General features: G+C 49.6%; 1 protein-coding gene across 5 annotated transcripts in view; it reads left to right on the top strand.

Annotated features, from left to right (window-relative positions):
* Nucleotides 1–15,753, top strand: part of Msra (methionine sulfoxide reductase A) — a 316,316-nt gene extending 300,563 nt beyond the window's left edge. For all 5 annotated transcript variants that reach the window (XM_075949689.1, XM_075949690.1, XM_075949691.1 and 2 more), the window contains one exon: nt 14,991–15,753. In XM_075949689.1, coding sequence (XP_075805804.1) covers nt 14,991–15,155 — 165 coding nt within the window. In that variant the 3' untranslated portion in view covers nt 15,156–15,753. The remainder of the gene's footprint in view (nt 1–14,990) is intronic.
* Nucleotides 15,754–20,378: the final 4,625 nt, after the last annotated feature.

Raw genomic sequence — 20,378 nt, 5'->3', positions numbered from 1 at the left:
CTGAGGTAGGGCTCAATAATTACAGAGTAAGCAGGGCAGTGGACAGTAGAGAGCCAGGGCTCTCAAAGTGCAGCATTTGGTCTCCTCAACCCCAGCACCAGCTTGCTGATTCTAGGCCTTGTCTCTCAGAAGGCCAGGATGTGTGTGGTGGGTGTGGGTGGGAGTTAGTAGGCATAAATGGAGATGGTCCTTCCAGGCCTTGTGCAGATTCTCTCCGGCACTGTCTGTTCTCTGGCATCCAGTATGCATGTGGCTGGAGCAGAACTCTTGGGCAGGTGTCCCCAGCGCACCCCTAATCTGGATGACACATGGGAATCAGGTCACTCATTTGGGTGGAACAGAGCTAAAGCTAGGCTCTTGATTCTCCCACCTGCTCAGGCACAATCCATTGCTCACGATTCCCTTGGTGTGGCAGTCCATGGGCTCAGAAAGACCGTAGCATCATGGGCTGTTTGGAGACTGCTGCCAAAACTGAATCCCCAGAATATCTTCCTTCAAACACATGATTTAATTTCTTTGGGAAAGGTACAGGGAGTAGCCCTGAGAGGAAAATTTCTCATGCCCCTATACAGGAGAAAAAGTGGGTCTCAAGGTCAGGTGCCCAAGGCTATGTGGTTTAGCCAAGCTCAGGCTGGCTCAAAAGCAGCCTCTGTCCACTTGAGCGCTGCCGAGGATGGGATAGGGAATTTTTGACACCTACAGATACACAGCGTCTCTGAAATGCATCATGCCTTTGCAAGAACTCTAACGAACATGGGTTTTATTGTCTTAGCCGGAAGGCATACCAATTATATGCAAATGCAAATGATGTAATTAGCTTCTGTTCTAGCTCTCTTCTCTGAAGGGATTTCCAGTTCTTCTGAACACTGAAGAAAACAACAATTCTGTTTTGGCAAAGAACACTCGTTGCCTGTTTTGAGTTCTCGCCCCTAATACATGCTTTCTTCCTCCCTCCCTCCCTCCATTCCAAATTCTCTCCTTCCTTCTCTCCCCTTTCCTCCTCTCAAAAAAATTTAAATTAAGATTAATTTTTTTACAAAAAATCTAGAGTCTAGGCAGATGGCTCAGTAGTAAAGGTGCTTGCCATGCAAGCTGGAGGGCCTGAGTTTGCTACCCGGAGCCATGCAAAGAGCCAGGCACGGTGGCACACTCTTACAATAGCAGTCTGGGAAGGCGGAGTCAGGAGGGGTTCTGGGTTTACTGACCAGCCTGCACAGCCTCCTAGGCGGACTCTGGGTTTAGGGAGAGACCTGTCCCAAAACTGAGAGAACAGAGGAAAATGGCTGTCACCAACCACCAGTCTCCACAAAACAGGCTCACGAACACATTAGCATAGCTATGTACACCCAGAGAAATGGAAATATAAGTAAAAGTAAATCCCCCATACTTCATTGCTGAGAAGCCTAGACAGACAGTAGGAGACCTAGGTATCCGACCTCCACACATGCTTTCCGAATCTTCTAGTGAGTTCTGTATGGGGAGGATGTTATTGTCTAAAGCAGAGAGCAGCAGCCACAGCCTCACAGTCTTGCAGTCAAACAGGCGTGCTCTGCACGTTCACGCCGGGGACCGCGCATTCACAGGGGCACCGCCCGCCCACACCACTGGCCTCAGCTTTCCGAGAGACCGACCAAGCTGCTGTTCATCATCTAGTTTCTCAGCCGTGCCGAGGCCGGAAGCTCAGCAGCTATACATCTTAAATGTGTTTTCTCTTATCGTTCACGTATTAATTGACAGTCCTATTTTTGGTTTCCTTGGGTAATGATTTAGAGGCCCAAGCCTTTCATTCTGGGCCCTGGCCAGTGCAGTGTAAAGTTATTCCGATCACAGCTCATGGGGGAATCTCTGCGTGCAAGCTGGCCAGGCTGTTGCGATGGGCAGATGGACCCTCGCCCAGGGCAGAGGAAGTCTCAAGGGAGGTTTTAATTCCTTCATATGGAAACGAGCACATATTTTTTGTCTTAATCAGTGAATTAAAAAAAAACAAGGGACCAAGTTTCATTTTTAATTTTAGCTTGGCATAGGAGAATTTTAAGAAGTTGCAATTGCTTTTCACGCACATTGCCACTGAAAGTTGATTCTGTGTGTTCCAGAATATTTCCCCAGCAGTTCTGCAGATAGGGAATTGTAGCACCATTAAATAAAGCATGTATCAGCACCTCTGGGCAGGGGTGTGTGTGCACTGTACCCTGCATGATTTTCTCTGAACTTGGTCTTCACTGCGTTCCATATCTGCTATACAGAAATGGCGCCTGCAGGCTGCAGAGGCCTTTCAGCCTTCTGATGGAGGCTGTGTTCCTCAGAGCACAGACATGTTAGACAATGGCCATGCTGAGCAACATTTTGACTCTTAATGAAGGAGAAATTTACTGATAACAATAAACAGACTTTATAAAAAAAACATAATGGCATAGTTTTTGATAACTTATGGAAACGTGTTTGGTTTTCCACTCAAAAATTCTCAAATATATCTTAAATAAATCTCTAACCCACACCTATTAAAAAAACAAGTTTCTGAGTTTCTGGGACTATAAATTGGTCAAGTCTGGTTCCCTGACATTATGAGTATAGTTGAAGAGGGACAGAAAAAATTTCCTGAATTAAACCAAAGGTTGCTCCCCCTCTCCTTTCTCTCTCTCTCTCGGTATCTCTCTGTGTCTCTATTTCTGTGTGCGCGTTTATGTGCATGTAGGCAGATAGATATATACACAGATAAAGATTTTATGCACAACAGAAACATTGTATTGTAGCTATAGAAGCAGGGAGCTTGATGGGAACGTACTAGAGTCTTCGGGCCAGATGTTATGCATGGATATTAACATACAACTTTAGAATAGACCTAGAGCTGTCAAAAGGTCAACAGTGAAAGCCAACCAAGTAAACCAAGCAGTTACAAAATGGTCAAAAGCCAAGTGTGGTGGTGCATACCTTTAATTCCAGCAGAGGCAGGTGGCTTTCTGAGTTCAAGGCCAGCCTAGTCTACAGTGAGTTCCAAGAAAGCCACAGTTACACAGAGAAACACTGACTTGAGAAAGAGAAAGGAAGAAAGAAGGAAGGAGCTGAGAGAGCTGGAGAGAGGCACAAGGGCCTGAGTTTGATCCCTCATTAAAAATGCTAGACATGATGATGACATTTGTAATAAATACCAGAGAAAGGTGGGTCCCTCGGTCTCACTGGCTAGCCAACCTAGACTCCTGGTAAGTTCTAGGCCGACAAGAAAACCCTGTATCTTAATTAAAAAAAAAGCCTGCAGAGTGACATGCAAGGCTGTCCTCTGACCTCCACACGTGTGTGCACGCACAGACGCATGTGCACCTGGACACACTCATGCACACTCATACAAATATTAGAGAAGATAGCTCACCTAAGAAGGTATACAAAGGGTAAAGAGTAAAGATGTGTCCAAAATTGTTATTAAGAAGAAGAAAACTAAAGCTAATTTGGTGTTCCCTGTCTCCCAGTTAGAATGAATACATTCACAATTCTGACCGTTCCTGGGGCAAACTTAAGAGCCAGGGTCACTCGCGAACATTTTAGGTTTAGTCCAACTAGTACCACCGATCGGGAGAACCACTGGGGGACATTTTACCCCACTGGGTACACATTAACATCGCTGGTTCAGAAGACTCACACCCACATTTCCACCCAAGAGAAAAACAGCGTGTGCTCCCAAATACTCGTGGCAGCATCTTTCATTGTAACCACCCAAACTGTAGAGAATGGAAGAGGGCAAGCGGCCTGGAGACAAAGACACCTAAAGAGGCGCTGTTGGGTTCAGGAGACGAGTCCAGAGTGCAATGCTTTAGCGTGCCTGTGTTTTGGAATTGAAGATATTCGGAGGTGTGGATGCTGCCTCAGAAGCAAGGACTCTCTAACCTTCTTTTGTCCCCACCCCAGGCACCCAGGGAGGGGCTGTCTCTGAAGTTCCCTCACCAGAGGGAGGAAAGTTCTTGCAAAAGAAATGTCATTCTCTTAAGCCCCCTTCCTAGGAATCTCATCAAAGAGCAGGAAAGATTAGCCACTGGCAAAGAGACTCAAAGTCCCCAGCCCAGACAGACTTTGATCTGTTCTTCTAAGGGTATCTCTGAGAGGTCACCCAAAGACTTTATCTCAGTCAGAAGTTAACTTTGTTCAAGGTACAATGCTGTCCCTCACCATGCTCCAACCTGCCTCCCCAGGAGAGGAACTTTGTCCCGGGCCATCGTGTGCTCTTGGGGATTAGTCGTTTCTCCGAAGACTCATTTTAGCCTTCTAAATTAGCCAACACCCCGGTACCAGCTCCATTTCCCTCTGGGAAGACTCCATCCACCTTCCTGCCCTTCTCTGAGTTTCTGTCTTGCAGCACTTCCATGAGCATGCGTGTGTGGATGGAAGCTGTTCACCTTCCTTTACTGACACAATGCTTGGTGTCCGTGGAGGGGAGCTTCCTTCTTGACCCCAAGTCAAGGACAGAGCAGGGGAATGGTAGAGTTGGAAACTACTCCAGCATGGACAGCACATAGAAATAGCACAGAGGTAGAAGGCTCACGGCTTCTAAACACCCAGGCAGAGACCAGTCATGGGCCACAGGGAGAAGGGTTGCGACTGGAGTGCCCCTAAAATAAACAGTGTGGATTCACTGTGGAGGGACCCGATTTTAGAGTTCTCAGGTTATATCTCAATTACTCTTCTCGTTGCTGTGGCCATGTTCACCAAGTATCCGACTAGAAGCAATTTAAAGAAGAAAGAAGGGTTTGTTCTAGCTACAGTACCAGGAAGGGAGTACCTAAGGTCTCAGCGAATAAGATCAGGAGGCTGCTGATCGCATTCTTTCCAAAGTCATGTAAAAAGAAGTGAACAGGAAGTGGGGCTGGTTGGGCAAAACTCAAGGTCCATCCTCAGTGAGCCGCTTCCTCCAACCGGGCTCCATCTCTTAGAGGCTTCACAGCCTTCCCAAATGGTGCCTCCAGCTGGGAACCAAGTGTTCAGACATTTTACTTTCAGATCACAACACATGGCTTCACATGTCCATTTTGCAGAAGACATTTACGAGACAAACATTGAAGTAGAGCTTGCTAAGTATGACTTTAACCTGACTATTGCAAACACGCTGAAAAGAAACCAAGTCTGAAGAGTTAAAGGAAAACATGGAAACAATAGCTCATCAAAGAGGAAGAGACGGAAATTACAAAGTAGTTGGGATGGTGGCACACCCCTTTAATCCCAACACTCAAGAGGCAGAGGTAGGCAGATCTCTGCAAGTTTGAGGCCAGCCTGGTCTACAGAATGAATTCTAAGACAGCAAAGGTAATGTATTGAGACCCTATCTCAAAAGTAAAGAGAAAAAAGAAAACAAAACAAAGAACCAAATGGATATTTTGGAAGTAAGTAGAACCAGGTGAAGAGTCCAAACTTCAACCTTCAATGCAAAACTTCTCTCGAAGGAGAGGCCGAGGTGGCAAGAGAATCGAGTGACCTAAAAGTCAAGTCAACAGAGAATTTCTAGCCAAAGATTCAAAAAGAAGCAAGAATGGACAAAGACGGTTGCATGGCTCTAAGAATAGTCAGCTTCCCATCACTGTGGCAAAATACCAGAGAGATTCCAGCCGAAATACTGCAGGTTTATTCTGGTTCATGGTTTCAGAGTTTTCAGTCGGGTCTGGTTGGTCTATTGCTTTGGGCCACTGGCACGTGATGTCCAGGAAGGAAAAATAAAAGGAAGAGGCTGTCACCCTGTCCAGGGTAATCTGTCAATGGCCTGAGCTCCTCCCAGTAGATCCTGCCTTCTAAAGGTTCCGCCTGGTCCATAGCCCTCTAGGCTGAGGACCAGGCCTTCAACATAAAATCTTTGGAGACTATTCAAGATGTAAACTATAGCAATACTAACTGAACTGTAAGCTCTAGAGTCTTGGAAGACATGAGTCAGAGAAGGTTGACAGAGGGTTTCTCCATGTTTAACTGTCTGACTTCATACTTAGGGAAATCAAAAACCCTGGTGGGTAGCAGCAAAGGGTCTTTAACTGTCCTGTGACCCGAGGCCCTCCTCATTTTACTACCGAAAGTTCTGAATCCCGGGAACGCCCCCAAGGCCTGTGAGCAACCGGCACAGTTGGCCAGTGTGTACTGTACAAACTGGGACCTGTCCTGGAATTGCCGAGATTCTAACGTGAGCATGAGACAGAGTGTAGAAAAGCTCCCAGTTTTTCTGAGCTCGGCGCTCTTAGCTCTGGCAGCGGCCATGTTGCTTTGAGTCCTTTTCTATTCAGTCTCTTGGGATGAAGGATCTTTCCTTTCAACGAAATCTGCATTTCATCCCCAAGGTGAAAACTGGTGTCCTTGGCTCTTCTGAGAAAATGAGAAGTGGTTTCTTTTGTGTAATGAGTGCCAGGAACACACAAAAACAGAGGTTGTTCTTAATTGACTGCAGATATGGAAAAGCAGATCATAACCCCTAAAGATACATAAAGCAGAAGGAAGGAGGGGAGGGAGGGTATGCACGCGCGCGCGCGCGCGCACACACACACACACACACACACACACACACACACACACACAGAGAGAGAGAGAGAGAGAGAGAGAGAGAGAGAGAGAGAGGGAGAGAGGTGAGGGGGCAGTTCACACACAACTGAAAGCCACAGAAGGAAACTTGACTCAGGGATGAAGTCATTTGAATTCCTTGTGACAGCCAGCAGATGTCATTGGCAGATCAAATCCAGAGAGGTCTTCAACCTTTGATCCCACGGTTGCTGCGACGGGTTAGAGATGGTGATGCACCGCCTGTAAGCCCCCCACCATCCATCTCTGAGCCTTGTCCTCTGCCACCCAGCAGGAGGACACTCCTTTTCAGGCCCAGAGCTTAGATAGAGAAGGGGCTGAGAACATCTTGATCCCCCAGGAGAGAGCTACAGCCGTGGAAAACACAAGAGGGCCACCCTCTTCCTCTGGGTCCCCACTTTAGTTCAGTCACTTATAGACCTTGATGCAGACAAGCAGGGAGCCCCTTGGCCTGAGTTCAGGTGACCCCTTTGCTCCTGCGGCATGCTCCTTCATGCCACTGTGTTGTAGGGAGGTGGGAGAGCTCAGGACAGCGCTGGGTACTCAGGTGGGCTTGTGGAAATAGACTGGCAGACCTGCTACCTCTAGGGCAATCTCCTCTACTTTCCCAGGCCTTCTTCTGGGCTCCTGGGCCAACCCATTTCCTGTTTTTCCTCCATAGCCCAGGGCTTGCCTTCCTCCTGCTTCTATGTCTTCCAGAACATGGTAAACACATGATCACCACCCCCACCTCACCTTCCTTGCATTTGATCGTAACAATCTTCCTATCCAGGGGGGCCCTTCATGCCATCAGGGCTGCCACACCCATCAGAGTCCAAGTTCAGTCCCCCTTCTATGACACATCCTCCAACCTGGATGATCCTCTCCCACCCCCATACCCCCAGGGGATATTCTTTGTATCTCAGACGTTTGGAACTTGCCCTCTGCCTCAAGGTAGATAGATATCCATGGTCATGGGACTCCGACCTGATGCCCAGGTCACCCAGAAGATGAGGTGGGGACTTAGATGTTGTGGGGGATATTGGGACTAATGAGTCCTAGCCTTCAGCTGCTCTTCCCTGCTAGAACCTTCTAATTGAAGTTACTAGAAGCTGTGCCTAGCTTAGAGGATCAGAGGATGGGATTTTCACTTGTTGGCCATTGACTGCAGTGTATTTAAGCCTCCATGGTGCTATTAAAGAGGGGCTTTTGGTACCAGTGATTGAAGGTCTGTGTGTCAGTCTGTCTCTAAGTGAGTATTCTCAACCTCCAGTCCCTCCCCCACAAGCTTCGCAAACTGGGGTCTAGGGCATAGAGCACAGACTGCCCCACCCCAGCGGTGCACGGCAGGGGGCCATCCTGGGTGGAATTACGAACCTGCCCCAGCAAGCTCTCAGATCTCAGCCACTCTGTTTTGCTGTACTTCAGCTAGTAAGTGGTAGTCTTAATCTTGCCTTCATCATATGGTCCAATGCCTTTCTAACCAAGGGACTTTGTCTTTCTTGGTCCTGCATCCTACACCTAGCACAGTCTGGGACAGTAACGAGGCTCTGTAGCTACCAGCAACCCCAAGGGCCTCAAGTGCAGGTCGTCAGTCGTCCTACTATGACCACACCCATTGCTTGCAGCCATTGCACCACTACCGCTATGCAGCCAGCTAAGTGAAGCTAGAGAGGCAAAAGCTAATTTACAGAGAGAACCAGGCGCTGCTGTCTTCCCCAGCACTTTCAGCGGCTCTCCTGCTGGGGAAGACTAGAGCGGAGGCAAGATACCCTGAGGGAACTGCTCCCCAGATGTCTCCACCTGGGCCCCCGCATGTGGAGCTGACCCTAGCAGTGACCAGCACTGCTGGTCACTGTGGCAAAGGGGAAGAAAGGGGCAGAGTCCCTGCTGCTATAGGTTCCACCTGGGAACCAGAAGTCACTTTGCCTCGCAGTTCATTGGTCAATGCACGTATCATGGGCAGCCCGAGTTCAGAAGCAGGGTGAGGGGTTTGGAAGACCCCTGTCACTGTCTGCCATACTCCTCCCCAAGGGCAGAGTTTTTCAGGTTGTCCCTGCCTCATGGGCCCCTAACAGGTCATTTTTCTGTGGATATGTGTGTCTGTGTGTGCAGGCATACATGTGGAAGCCAGAGGACAGCCTTGGGTATCATTTCTTGGGTGCCATGCATCTTGGGATTTGAGACAAGGTCTCTGGCTGGTTTGGAGCTCACCAAGTAAGCGTGGCTGGCTAGCCAGGGAGCTCCCGAGATCCATCCGTCTTACCTCCTCAATGCTTGCACGACAGGATGGGCCACTACACTGGACTTTCTCACGTGGGTTCAGGGATTCAAGTCCTTGTGCTTATGTGGTAGTAGGGCACTTTGCCAACAGCTATCTCCCCAGCCCCCTGGTAATCATTTTTAAATACAGATTCCAATTCAGTAGGTCTGGCAGAGGCACACATGTAGGATTTGAGCAAGCTGAGGCCACAGTCCACACGCTGGTCTCCAGATCCTCTCTGTCTAAGCAAACAGCTGTGATCCTCCCATCCTCCTCTTCCCTCCGTGCGGGGACAGAGCTCAGCCCATAGTATCTGTCGCTTGGCTTTGCGAGTCAAGGGGTCAGGAGACTCTGGAGTCACCTCAAGGGTGCAGAGGACAGAGGAATCGTCATGAAAGCCAGTTAACTGTGAATCTGGGGAAAGGCACCCGCACAAGAATGCAGCATGTTCTCAAAAGCCAACTCCTCTGGAGATTGGCAAAGACGGGCCTTAGATTTGAGACAAAATTAGATGTAAATGTGTCACCTCCTTCTCTGCTCCCTACAGTGAGGGCTCAAAAGGCAGGGAAGGGTGAGTGTACCCTAACTCAGCCTTGCCTGGATATCGGCTGTTTCCTGTCATTGCCTGTGATCTTGGGGACCTGTCCTTGCATTTGCCACGGCGATTGCTTGACTCACGCACAGGGCCACCCTTCTGGGGTACTACCTGTCCCTGCAGAGCAGTCGCCCTCCTGTGGCTGCACCTCTGGTAATCAAGCCTTCTCTCTAACCGGCTGGCCTTCCTGCTCTGTGCCACACTGTCCCGCAGGCATGCAGACCCCTCTGCAGAGAGTGGACAGCGGCTGCTTGGCTTGTTTCTAGCAGTTTGGCTGGAAAGACACTCCAACTGCTTAAGAACCTCCAGACATCTTTTCTCTGTGTGTGGCATATATGTGAGTTCCCCTGTGTGTAGTGTTATGTGTGCATGTGTTCCTGGAGTTGACATCGGGTGCCTTTTTCAACCTCTCTCCACTTTATTCACTGAAATAGAGTCTCCTGGTTGAATCCGGACTCGGCACTCAGCTACTCTCGCTAGCCGGTTTGCTCCAGGATCCTGTCTTTCTCCCGAGTGCTAGAATCACAGGTTCTGGGATCAGAACAGTGGTCCTCATGCCATGTGGCAAGTGCTTTATCCACCAATCCATCTCCCAACTCTGCTCTTCAGACATTCTGATGTGTGGCGTTCTGATCTCCTGAAAGCCACCTGGAGACTAATATTATTGACTAGGGCATTGACTTTGCTAAGCTTAAGCGTGTGTATGCATGTGTGCATGCATGTGTGTATGTGTCTGTCTGTCTGCCTGCCTGTCTTCCTGTCTTGTGTGTGGGTCCCTCTGTGTGTCTGTCTGTCGGCCTTGTGTATGTGTGTCTTTCTGAGTCTCTCTCTGTGTGTCTGTGTTTGTGTGTCTATCTTGTATGTGTGTCCCTTTGTATGTCTGTCTGTCTCTGTATGTCTGTCTGTTTCTGAGTGTGTGTATGGGTGTTTCTGAGTCTCTCTCTCTGTGTCTGTGTATGAAGAATTTTCGTGTGTGTCTGTCTGTGTGCATGTCTGCCTGCCTGCCCCCCCCGTGTGTGTGTGTGTGTGTGTGTGTGTGTGTGTGTGTGTGTGAAGGATACACCATAGCACAGATTTCAGTAGAAGTGAACCTGAAAGAAAGCAAAGCCAAGGATCCTTAGGTCCAGAGGGGGAAGGAAGAAGGGAGTCAGTCAGGTAGTGTACCTGGTGCGAGCTCCCTGTGCCACTAGAAGAGTTGAGCCTCCTGCATCCCTCTTGTCCTGCTAAGCAGAGAGGTCAGCCTCCTAGAAACCAGACCCCAATTTCCTATGGACTTGGGATCACAAATTGAACTTCTGTTCTAGAAAGCTGGTTTTATGCTATTAAAATGTTTATGTGGGGCTGGAGAGATGGCTTAGTGGTTAAGAGCATTGCCTGCTCTTCCAAAGGTCCTGAGTTCAATTCCCAGCAACCACATGGTGGCTCGCAACCATCTATAATGAGGTCTGGTGCCCTCTTCTGGCCTGCAGGCATACACACAGACAGAACACTGTATACATAATAAGTAAATAAATAAATATTTTTTAAAAAATGTTTATGTGTACACTTACTATAGATAGATAGATAGATAGATAGATAGATAGATAGATAGATAGATAGATATTACAAATAATGGTATAAAAGTCTAATACTTAAGCCTAAATCCTTTTGGTCAGCAGAGATGGGTTTGGATCTAACTTCATGCTGCCTTCAATAATAGAAAGGCGAGGAGGTTTGAATCCCAGGTACCCTCTCTCTCTTTCCTGGTGAGTCTCCTCAGAGCCAGGGCATCTGCTTCTCCTCCTAAGCGCCTCAGACTGTGAGGAGGATTAGGGTCATCTGTTTGGAAAACGCTTGTCAGTGATTGGATGAGCCTGCATGTTCGAGGTCAGAGCTGGCTCTGGGGCTGGGCTTATTTCTAGCTGGGCCTGCTGCTACTCCACATGGCCTGAGCTGAGGGGTCTCTGGTCTGCTTTCCTGGGGATGGAGGAGCGGGTGGTTTCCATGCAGTGGCCCGGGTATCCTGGGCACTTGGGGAATGCCGGTGACTAATGACGAGTTGATTGGAATGGTGGCAGTAAACAGAATGAGCATACATATTTGTTAATTTTATTAAACAGCAGGCCTTGAAGGTCAGATGGGCCCGCTGTGCCTCTGCTGGACACTTCCTTACCTCTGTGGTGGTCACAGGTGCCCCTGGGGCTGAGGCCATCTGTCTGGGCCTGAGGTCACTGGGGTCGCCTGTGCCTAGAGATCTCTTCAGATACAGAAGAGGGGAGTACGTGGGGGGGGGGAGGTCAATGAAAACCCTTCAGGAGGCTGAGGGGTGGGCGGGATTTTTCCCAGGGTGAAGACTTCTCGGCAGGGCCACACACTTCCTGTGTGTCTTCATCCCCTCGGGAGAGCAGTGAGTCTGGCACAGTGCCAACTGGACAGACAGGAAAACCTCTTCCAGTGGGACCCACGAGAGAAGGAAGGCCTGGGAGGTGCCCTGGGCCGCAGCAGAAAAGAGAGAAGGAAGGGTTGTAGCAAAAGCAGCGCCCATGCCTTCCTGCTAGGTGTCACTCCAACTGGGGCTTTTAGTTATATCCCCCGCCCCCTTACAACATACATATGAATACAAACACCACCAGAAAGGGAGACTGTATCAGAGTCAGTGAGAGGAGAGAGGGAAGGGACTGGTCCAGCCAGATGGCACCCTCCTCCTGAGAACTGGTCCTGGCAGAGACCAGTGGCCGAGGAAGAGCTGCACCTGGTGACCCAGGCTGGGGCTGCCTAAGTGTCAGGAACAGGGGTTTGTTCAGCACAGGAGCCTCATGCCTGGGAGGTTTGAGCCAACCTCGTCAGTCTTTCTGGCCAGGACTCATTTCAGTGCCTGAAGGAGGGTCCAGTCTCGTGGGGTGGGTGGGGTTCAGGAAAGGGAGCTGACCAGCAGTCTGTCTCGTGATAGTTTCCTATTGCTTCCAAGAGGTTTTAAGAGTGAAGCTCCTGCCATCTTGTGGCCGAAACTGGTACTGCCTGAGCCCCGGTCCGGATGTCTTTCCCCTTCTCCCCTGTACTGCCAGCCCTAAATGGGAAGGGTAGCCTATGAGAACAGGAGGCTTCAGAGAGGTCTCTCCTCACAGTCCAGCCTCAACGAGCTTCTGGAAGGTTCCGAGTTTGGGATGGCCATTCGTTCATACCAGGGCCATCATCTGTGAAAGAGAGGCTGTGGGTGGGCAGTAGGAGGAGCCAGGCCCTGTTCACCTTCCCAAGAGCAGACCCACCCACAGAAGGCAAAGAACAGACACATGGGTGACCTGGGAAGTGGGAGGGAACAGAAAATTTCCTACCCCCACCCCTCGATCCCCCCACCCCTCGATCACACTGTGGCAGTATAATTGAGGCCCAAACAGGAGTCCCCTTCCCAGAACATGAAGCTCATATGGACAGGGAGGTTCAAGGGGAGGGGCAGACACCTCCACAGTGAGAACACAGAGCTCTCTGAGGGCAAAGGCGTGTGTGTTTCTGGGCGGAGACCAGGAAGGTGTGGATGTCACTTGCTCAGGCCTTTGACTCAAGTGTGTAGACACAGCCACAGAAGGCAGAACTGTCATAATCACAGAGATCTAATCCCCTTTGCTTGCCCTGGGGGCCAAGAATTCAAACTCTGAACTTGGCTTTATCTTTCTGCAAGCTCTCTGCCACCTGGAGCCAACAGCGTATTCAGGGCTCAGAGCTGCCCTTGACTGCGATATTCCGTCCTTACCGCCACCCTGTGTCCCAGAGCCAGCTGCACGGCCAGATGCTGGTGGTGGTTTGATGGCCTGTTATCACTGCACACCCAGGACATGGGCCCATCCTCCTTGCAGTGAGGTCACCCTGACTAGAGTCACCATGCCAGCAGCCCAAACGTTCATCCTCCCGAGGCTCTGGTACCAGCAAACGAGCTAGCAGGGGTTCTAGCATGGACCAGAGAACTCTCAAGGAAGATCAGAGATGGCGTTCACAGAGGGAAATGGACTCCTTTGAAGGCAGTTAGAGCAGAGACCTGGCAAAGCTCGAATTTCTAGCATTTGGAGTCATCCCCGAACCCCAGAAACTTACTGCCTTGAAACCTCAACAAAAAGTCCCTCCAAAGTGGCCAGGAGGACCTGTGGCAGAGTCACAGGGGAGCTGTCTGCAAGTGCCCGTACCCATCTGAAGGACTACACCTTGCAAATCTCCATTCTTAGTGTCAGCCACTAGAGTGGGACAGAAAGTGGGCGTGTGCTGGCACTAGAACCTGGGCAGTGTGGTCCCCAGGCCACCCAAGCATGTCAGGATCGAGGCACGTGACCTCCTACACACTTTTTATATGGTTGATGACAATTAGACTTTCCTTTGGTGGCTGATGTGAGCAGAAGAAATTAACACATGAAGTCTTTGCCCAGCGTCGAGCATATAGCAAACTCTCAAAACAAAAACAAAACAAAACAAAAATCCTGGCTGCCTGTGCATTGTGTGGTCCAGCTGCATGCCTTGACAAGGACCCTGGTCCTCGCTCTCTCCAGGCCTGCGCATGCTGAGTTTGCCTCCTGGTTAGGGGGACTAAGCAGAGAAAGCCTGAAGCAGTGGGTGACACTGAGAACAGAGGTGAGATCCTCTGCCTGGCAGTTTTGAGGGTTCATCTCCGATATACCAACCGTAGCCCAGCCAGCACCCTCATCAACACACAGGCTTGGATGCTCTGGACTCAGCACCGAGAGCAAGTTTCTAAGGCCCTGTGTTCCAGTACTTCAGGGCACCTGGCAACAAGATAGAATAGGAGCACAGCTGAAATCCAAAAGGGAAAAGGCACTCTGCAGTCCGCAGGGAGTAATGTCTGTTTCCTAATCTGTCTCCTGCCCCAAATAGCGCCACTCTCCTCCCCGGGCTTGTGTTGGTGTGTTTCCTGCCTGGGGAAGCAGATGCCACCAGGACTTAAACTGGGTCACAGAGGGCTGTGATGGGCTGACTCAGGCCCACAGGTCATGTCCTCTTCTGACTAGGATCTCCAGGTTCCTGCCTGAGAGCTCAGAGCGCAGACTCCAGGAACCATAGAGTACAACCCTCTTTGTGAAGTGGGAGTGGGTGATGCCCGTTCCCGAGCTGGGGACATAGCCCCAGACTTGCCTGTCTCTCTAGTCCTCTTTTCTCCTGGGAAATCAGGAGCCTCAGGGTCCTGCTGCTATCCTGGGGGAGGTTTGGAGCTGCCTTCCAAAAGTAGGGCTCCTGTCAGTTACAGGGTAGTGGGCAGAACATAAGTCACACAAACAAAAAATTTGACTCGCAGGCTCTAAAGCAGGTCAGGACACTCAGTGCCATGCCTGACAGCCTACGTTCAATCGTCAGAGTGCCCATGGTAGGAAGAGAACACCGATGCTCACAGTTGTGCTCTGGCCTCCACACGTGCTATGGTGCATGCGCATGCGTGCACACACATAATAAAGAGAAAATATCTTAAACTCTGATTCACACTCCATTTCAAGTACCAGTCCACCAAGGCAAGTTGGTAAGTACCCATGTAGAATTATCTACCAGGAAAGGATAGGACCAGCACATGACCTAAGCCAGGTGTCCCCTACTGGCCACGCTCCCTCCTTCTCAGGAGTCCTGAGGTCTTTCCCTCTCTCTCCACAGGTTCTTTCAAAGCATGGCTTTGGCCCCATCACCACCGACATCCGAGAAGGACAGGAGTTCTACTATGCGGAAGACTACCACCAGCAGTACCTGAGCAAGAACCCGGATGGCTACTGCGGCCTTGGGGGTACTGGAGTGTCCTGCCCAGTGGGCATTAAAAAATAATCTCTCTCCCTGAAGTTGGCCCTGGAGTCTCCAGCAAAACCATGGCTGCTGGATGGAACGATACTGCTGTGATTCACATCAGCCAATTTCTAAAGAGCGCACACCACACAGGCATTGGCGGGAATCTGGTCACTAGTGGGGGTTTGATTTACAGGAAGTGCTATGACAAGCTGACAGATTGTAATTCGTCTTCTGTTCAGCCCGGGTGGGGGTAGAGCATGATATTTTGGTGGCTCATTTGGGATCTAAATGGAGGTAATGAATGCCCCGTGTCCACCTGCTTGGGCTCGAAGGGACGCTACAGGTTCTGAGCAGGGGGAGGGTTGGGAGGGTGTGGGGTACTGGGACTCCTTGGTCTATGCTGATGTACCTCACCCACTCCCCTGTGCTCAGGTGCCCAACTCATTAATTCTGCAGGCTCCATGAATCATTTGCTATAATGCTTTGCTCAGCTGACCCTAGAAGTGTGTAAGGGGTTGCTCTCCCTCCTCCCTCCTCTTCTGGTAGAGAAAAGACATGAGTGACCTTAATGAAATCTAACATTGTGCTTACAGCTATGGAAAAGCTTGTTCTAATAAAAATCTACACTTTGGTAATAGCAACTGCCTGCTGTGTGTGTGTCTTTTCTGGTTCAGGAAGGATATTTGAAGTATTGGAAAGGCACGTTAAGAGCTCAGGAAGAAAAGAAAAACAAAAACAACAAACCCTCCTGATTATTATCCCCTAAATGGGAAATAATATTACATTTTTTGACAAGCGTGCACCCCTCTGACCCTCTTTAGTAACACATAGTCATTTCAAGGTGCCTGTCACATGTTATCAAGGACAGTCTTTGCTCTTGAAGAGAAGAACGTTCTTGTCAAGACAAGAAGCCTTCACCATGTAAACAACCGAGTGGGTAAAAGTTAACCTCAGGTCTTGATGCAGGATAGAGCGATACTGACTCTGAGAGTCGTGGAGCTGTGTGCAGGGTCGTCCCAGCTAGGTGGAGTCATCGCAGCCCCCATAAGGTGGCAAACTTAAAGTGAAATAGCCTATCACACGCAGCAGTCTGCCGGGAACACACACACACACACACACACACACACACACACACACACACACACGCAGAATTCAAGATCAAATGCAGCAACCGATAGCTGTCAGGTCCTCCATCCTGTATGCTTCAGCTGATGGAAAGGTTGCTAAGCAGAAGGACCAGAAGTATAAGTGCTCAGGGCAGGGTTGGAGAGACCGAAAGACCAGCGGGACTTGAGTTTGCAGAGGGAGCTGTGCAAGATAGGCAGAGCTGGCTCGGGTGGATCACTGAGAAACCCGAGAATGAGTCTTTGCTGACTGGAGCACTAGGCAGTTCTGACTGCCCTGTGGCTCTTAACTGGGGCACAGCGAGTGAGGGTTATTGGCCCATGAGGGCACAAACTTGGCTGGGGGTGGGTGCATGCTCCTAGCCTCACTGTGGAGATGTGGAGTAAGGCAGGTTAGGGGCAGAGCTTCGGCTTGGAAGAAATCTGAGCACGGTAAGCTTGGGAATGCGCTGCAGACAGATGCCATGGAACCACTGAGATCACGTGGGAGAGAATGAAGGTGGGGGAGACTGGGGAGTGGGAGCATCTAATGATGTCCGGAGATGTCTGGTCAAAGCAGTAGCTCAAGACCTTGAAAGTGACAGTTGAGACTGGCTGTGAAGGAACGATGTCCCCCAGGAAGAAGGCACAGGGCCCTCAACGCATTCCAGGGAGCACTCTTTGAACCTTCCCCTAAGCCTTCCACAGAAGGAACTGGGGTTTTTACCAAGGTGACTCTGCTCTGGGCTGGCCCAGGCACCCTTAGAGTTGCAAACCACCGGTATAGGACATGAGTTCCAGGAAGGCCACCAGATAGAATCACAAAGATAAGTGGGGTCTTTTTTTTTTTCCGAGACAGGGTTTCTCCATAGCTTTTTGGTTCCTGTCCTGGAACTAGCTCTTGTAGACCAGGCTGGCCTCGAACTCACAGAGATCCGCCTGCCTCTGTCTCCTGAGTGCTGAGATTAAAGGCGTGCACCACCACCGCCCGGCTGATAAGTGGGGTCTTTATTCAAGTCAGTCTCATGGGACTCATATCCAAGGTATTTCCCCACTCTCAGGAGACACCCAAGCATCCACCAGTCTTTAGTTCTGTAAGCACCACACCACAACATCCACCTTATGTACATATATTGGCATATCTTGTTCTAGAAAACCCACTGGCCCAACTCAGTCTCCTTGACTTGACCTTCTATACCCTCACTCCTCTTGACCTTCCCCTGAGAGTGTACTTGTTCGTACATAAACAAACATAGAGTTCACATGTCCAGTCACCTCCTTTTACTGGATTCTAACATTCTTAGCCACTTTTTAGGTGCCCCAATACCACAGGACCTATAGCAATTATTCTAACTCTTCCCACAGCTGTGCAATCTGCTCGTCCTGACGGGTTCATCTCTTCCCATAGATCCTGCAGTAAGGTCTCCTCTGCCTCAGGACGGCCCCAGGGCTTCTCTAGGCAGGTCCTCATGCCTAATCTAGAACCTACACGCAGTGAGTTATCTTTCTAACCTAATTTTCAGAACAGGATCTGACTAGGTAGCCCTGGCTGGCCTAGAACTCATTATGTCGACTAGGCTGACCGCAAATTCAAAGACATTGGCCTACCTCTGCCGGGATTAAAGGCACACACCACCGCACCCAACTGAAAAGTGGCCTGTTTTTATTTTGGTAAGATCTTATCTTGATTTTATGCGTGAGATTGCTTACACGTGTGTAAGCGCACCACACGCAGATCTTGAGGGTGTTCGAATGCACCAAGACCTCTTTGGTGGACCTGCATATCATCTGCTGTGGTGTCTTATGGTCCCCAGCAGAGCGGTGCATATTTTGTGGTTGCTGGCGGAATAGTCTACAGATGACGGAGGAGTAAGTGGAGGGCGTGGTCCAGGCCTTCTCGCGCCTTACCAGCAATCCACCTTCCTGCTTCATCAGCTCACAGGGGTGTGGAAACCCCCAGCTTTCACGGTGGGCGTGTTTGTTTCTTCCTATAGTTTCCCTGAGTTTGTCTTGTGAACTTGGAGATTCTGTCCCTAGGTACAGGGACCGTTAAGGTTCTCACAGCTTCTTGATGCAATGACCCTCTTCATTCATTCGTTCATTCATTCATTCATCCTAGCAGCAAAGACTCATTTTTTTTTTAGAAGTCCTCTTTGGCGCACAGTCTCCCCGCTCTAGGAGGGTTCACAGGCGTGGTGGTTGCTCTTGGTTATCAGCTCGACCTGATGCATCAAGAAGCAAGCTCCCAAGCACCTGTGAGGAATTGTCCTGGTTAGGAGAATCACATTTCCCTATATATAACATTTCTTCTGCTCTTTATTCTTCAGTTGATTCTTCTTTCTGCTCATATCCCTCTGCTTGCACTATTTGGTCCTTCCTGAAGTACACTGAGACATTCACTCTGCTTTCGTACAACTGGGGAAGTCCTCACTTCACTTTCTCAAATATGTTTTTGCCTGATATAAGTTCTTTCTCGGTCAGTAATGTGTAGGCGTTTCCCACCGTCTTTTCCTCTCCTCTGCTGTGCACAGTTTCCAGGGAAATCTGCTGCCATCCTTTCTCTGCTCCTCTGTATGCGATGCGCATAATTTTCTCACCCATCTGTTGCTTTTATGATTTTCTCAATCAAGTAATTTGATCAGACTGAGGAAAACTGTGCTGCTACAAGATAATGCATTATTTAAAAACCAGGCTGTTGCAGAATATGCATTTGCAGTTTCTCTCTGTTGACTCCTTCTTTTAACTTGACTCATGCTGGGAAGAGGGAACCTCAATTGAAAAAGATGTCTCCATCAAATTGGCCTATAGGCGAGTCTGTAGGACATTTTTTTATTATTATTAATATGGAAGGGCATAGCCCACAGCGGGAAGTGCCGCTCCTGGTCAAGTTGGTCCAGGGCTGTAAAAAAAGACTGAGCAAGCCATTAGGAGCAGGTGGGTAAGCAAGATTTCTCCATCAGCTCCTGTCTCCAGATTCCTGCCAACTTCCCTTCAGGAGGGAGTGTCAGTCATAAACTGAAATAAACCCTTTCCTCCTCATGTTGTTTTTGGTCACGGTGCTTATTGCAGCAACGGAAAGCAAACTAGGGCACAAGTCCTCAAAAACCTTCTAGTTGGTAGAACAATTTTCACAAGTCCAACATATGCCCCCATCCCATCTCTTTCTTCAGTAGCTAGCTGGTTAATCTGGCCTGGCCTCTCTGGGCCTTGGTTAGGTCACCTACCACATTTGACCTGTTATGAGGCATTAGGGCTTCAGCCTCTTTTGTCCCCACCCAGAAGGTGGATAGAGATTCACAGTCCCATGTGAATGCTTTAAACATGTGCTGTAGGAACAGGCTGGTGTGGGAAGGAGCTGTACGCTTCTTGGAAGGCTCCAATTCGCTATTCTTTTTAAACAGTCAGCGAGTGTGGTCTCACGCCTGTTTGAAGGCACACACCCAGGACCTGCCCTTAGCCCTCTGTCCCAGATGAAATTAATGACATTGGAATTGAGTCTCTGTCATCTTGTGCTCAAATACACTAGCAGACTCTAACAAGGAAGAATTAGGGCATGGCTCTAACGCAGCAGAGGAAAAAGAAATGGGCTGAGATCCGCAGGGAGCACTTTCTACTTCTTCATCTGTCTCCTGGCCCAAATAGCTCGGCTCTCCTCCCCCGGCTCAGGTTTGCCTGTTACCTTTCTCCCTCTTGTGGCAGATGCCAAGAGACTGGTGGTCCTGAAGTAGGTCAGAGAGAACGGTGGTGGGGAGACACAGCCCCTGGCTCTGCCTGCCTTCAGGCTTAGCAGACTTTCTGTGGCATCTGAGGGTGATCCCTGCTCCCCAGAACCAATGGGTTCAGAGAGTCACCTGCTCAGCCCCTGGGTTCACCTCTCTAGGAACAAGATTCTCAGATCCCTAGCTGGAAGGAGACAGGAAGTCCTTGACTGTCCTCAGCCCTTCGCCTCTCACAGTCTCAGTCCCTTCTCATTGTCATTACACTAGAGCACCAGCAAAGCAGCATCAGAACAGCAGCCAGAAAGACACACTGGTTTCTAGGATGCTCATCACACAAAGGGCCTATTTCAAACCTATAAGCTCAGGTTTGGGGGGTGCTCAGGTCTTGGGACACAGCTCAGCAATAGACTGTTTACCCTACCATGCATGAAGTCTGAGAC

The sequence above is a fragment of the Microtus pennsylvanicus genome, chromosome 15 (genome assembly GCF_037038515.1).
Source record: "Microtus pennsylvanicus isolate mMicPen1 chromosome 15, mMicPen1.hap1, whole genome shotgun sequence".
NCBI lineage: Eukaryota > Metazoa > Chordata > Mammalia > Rodentia > Cricetidae > Microtus > Microtus pennsylvanicus.
The sequence above is the reverse complement of the archived record's forward strand: the minus strand, read 5'-3'. Positions and strand labels throughout refer to the sequence as shown.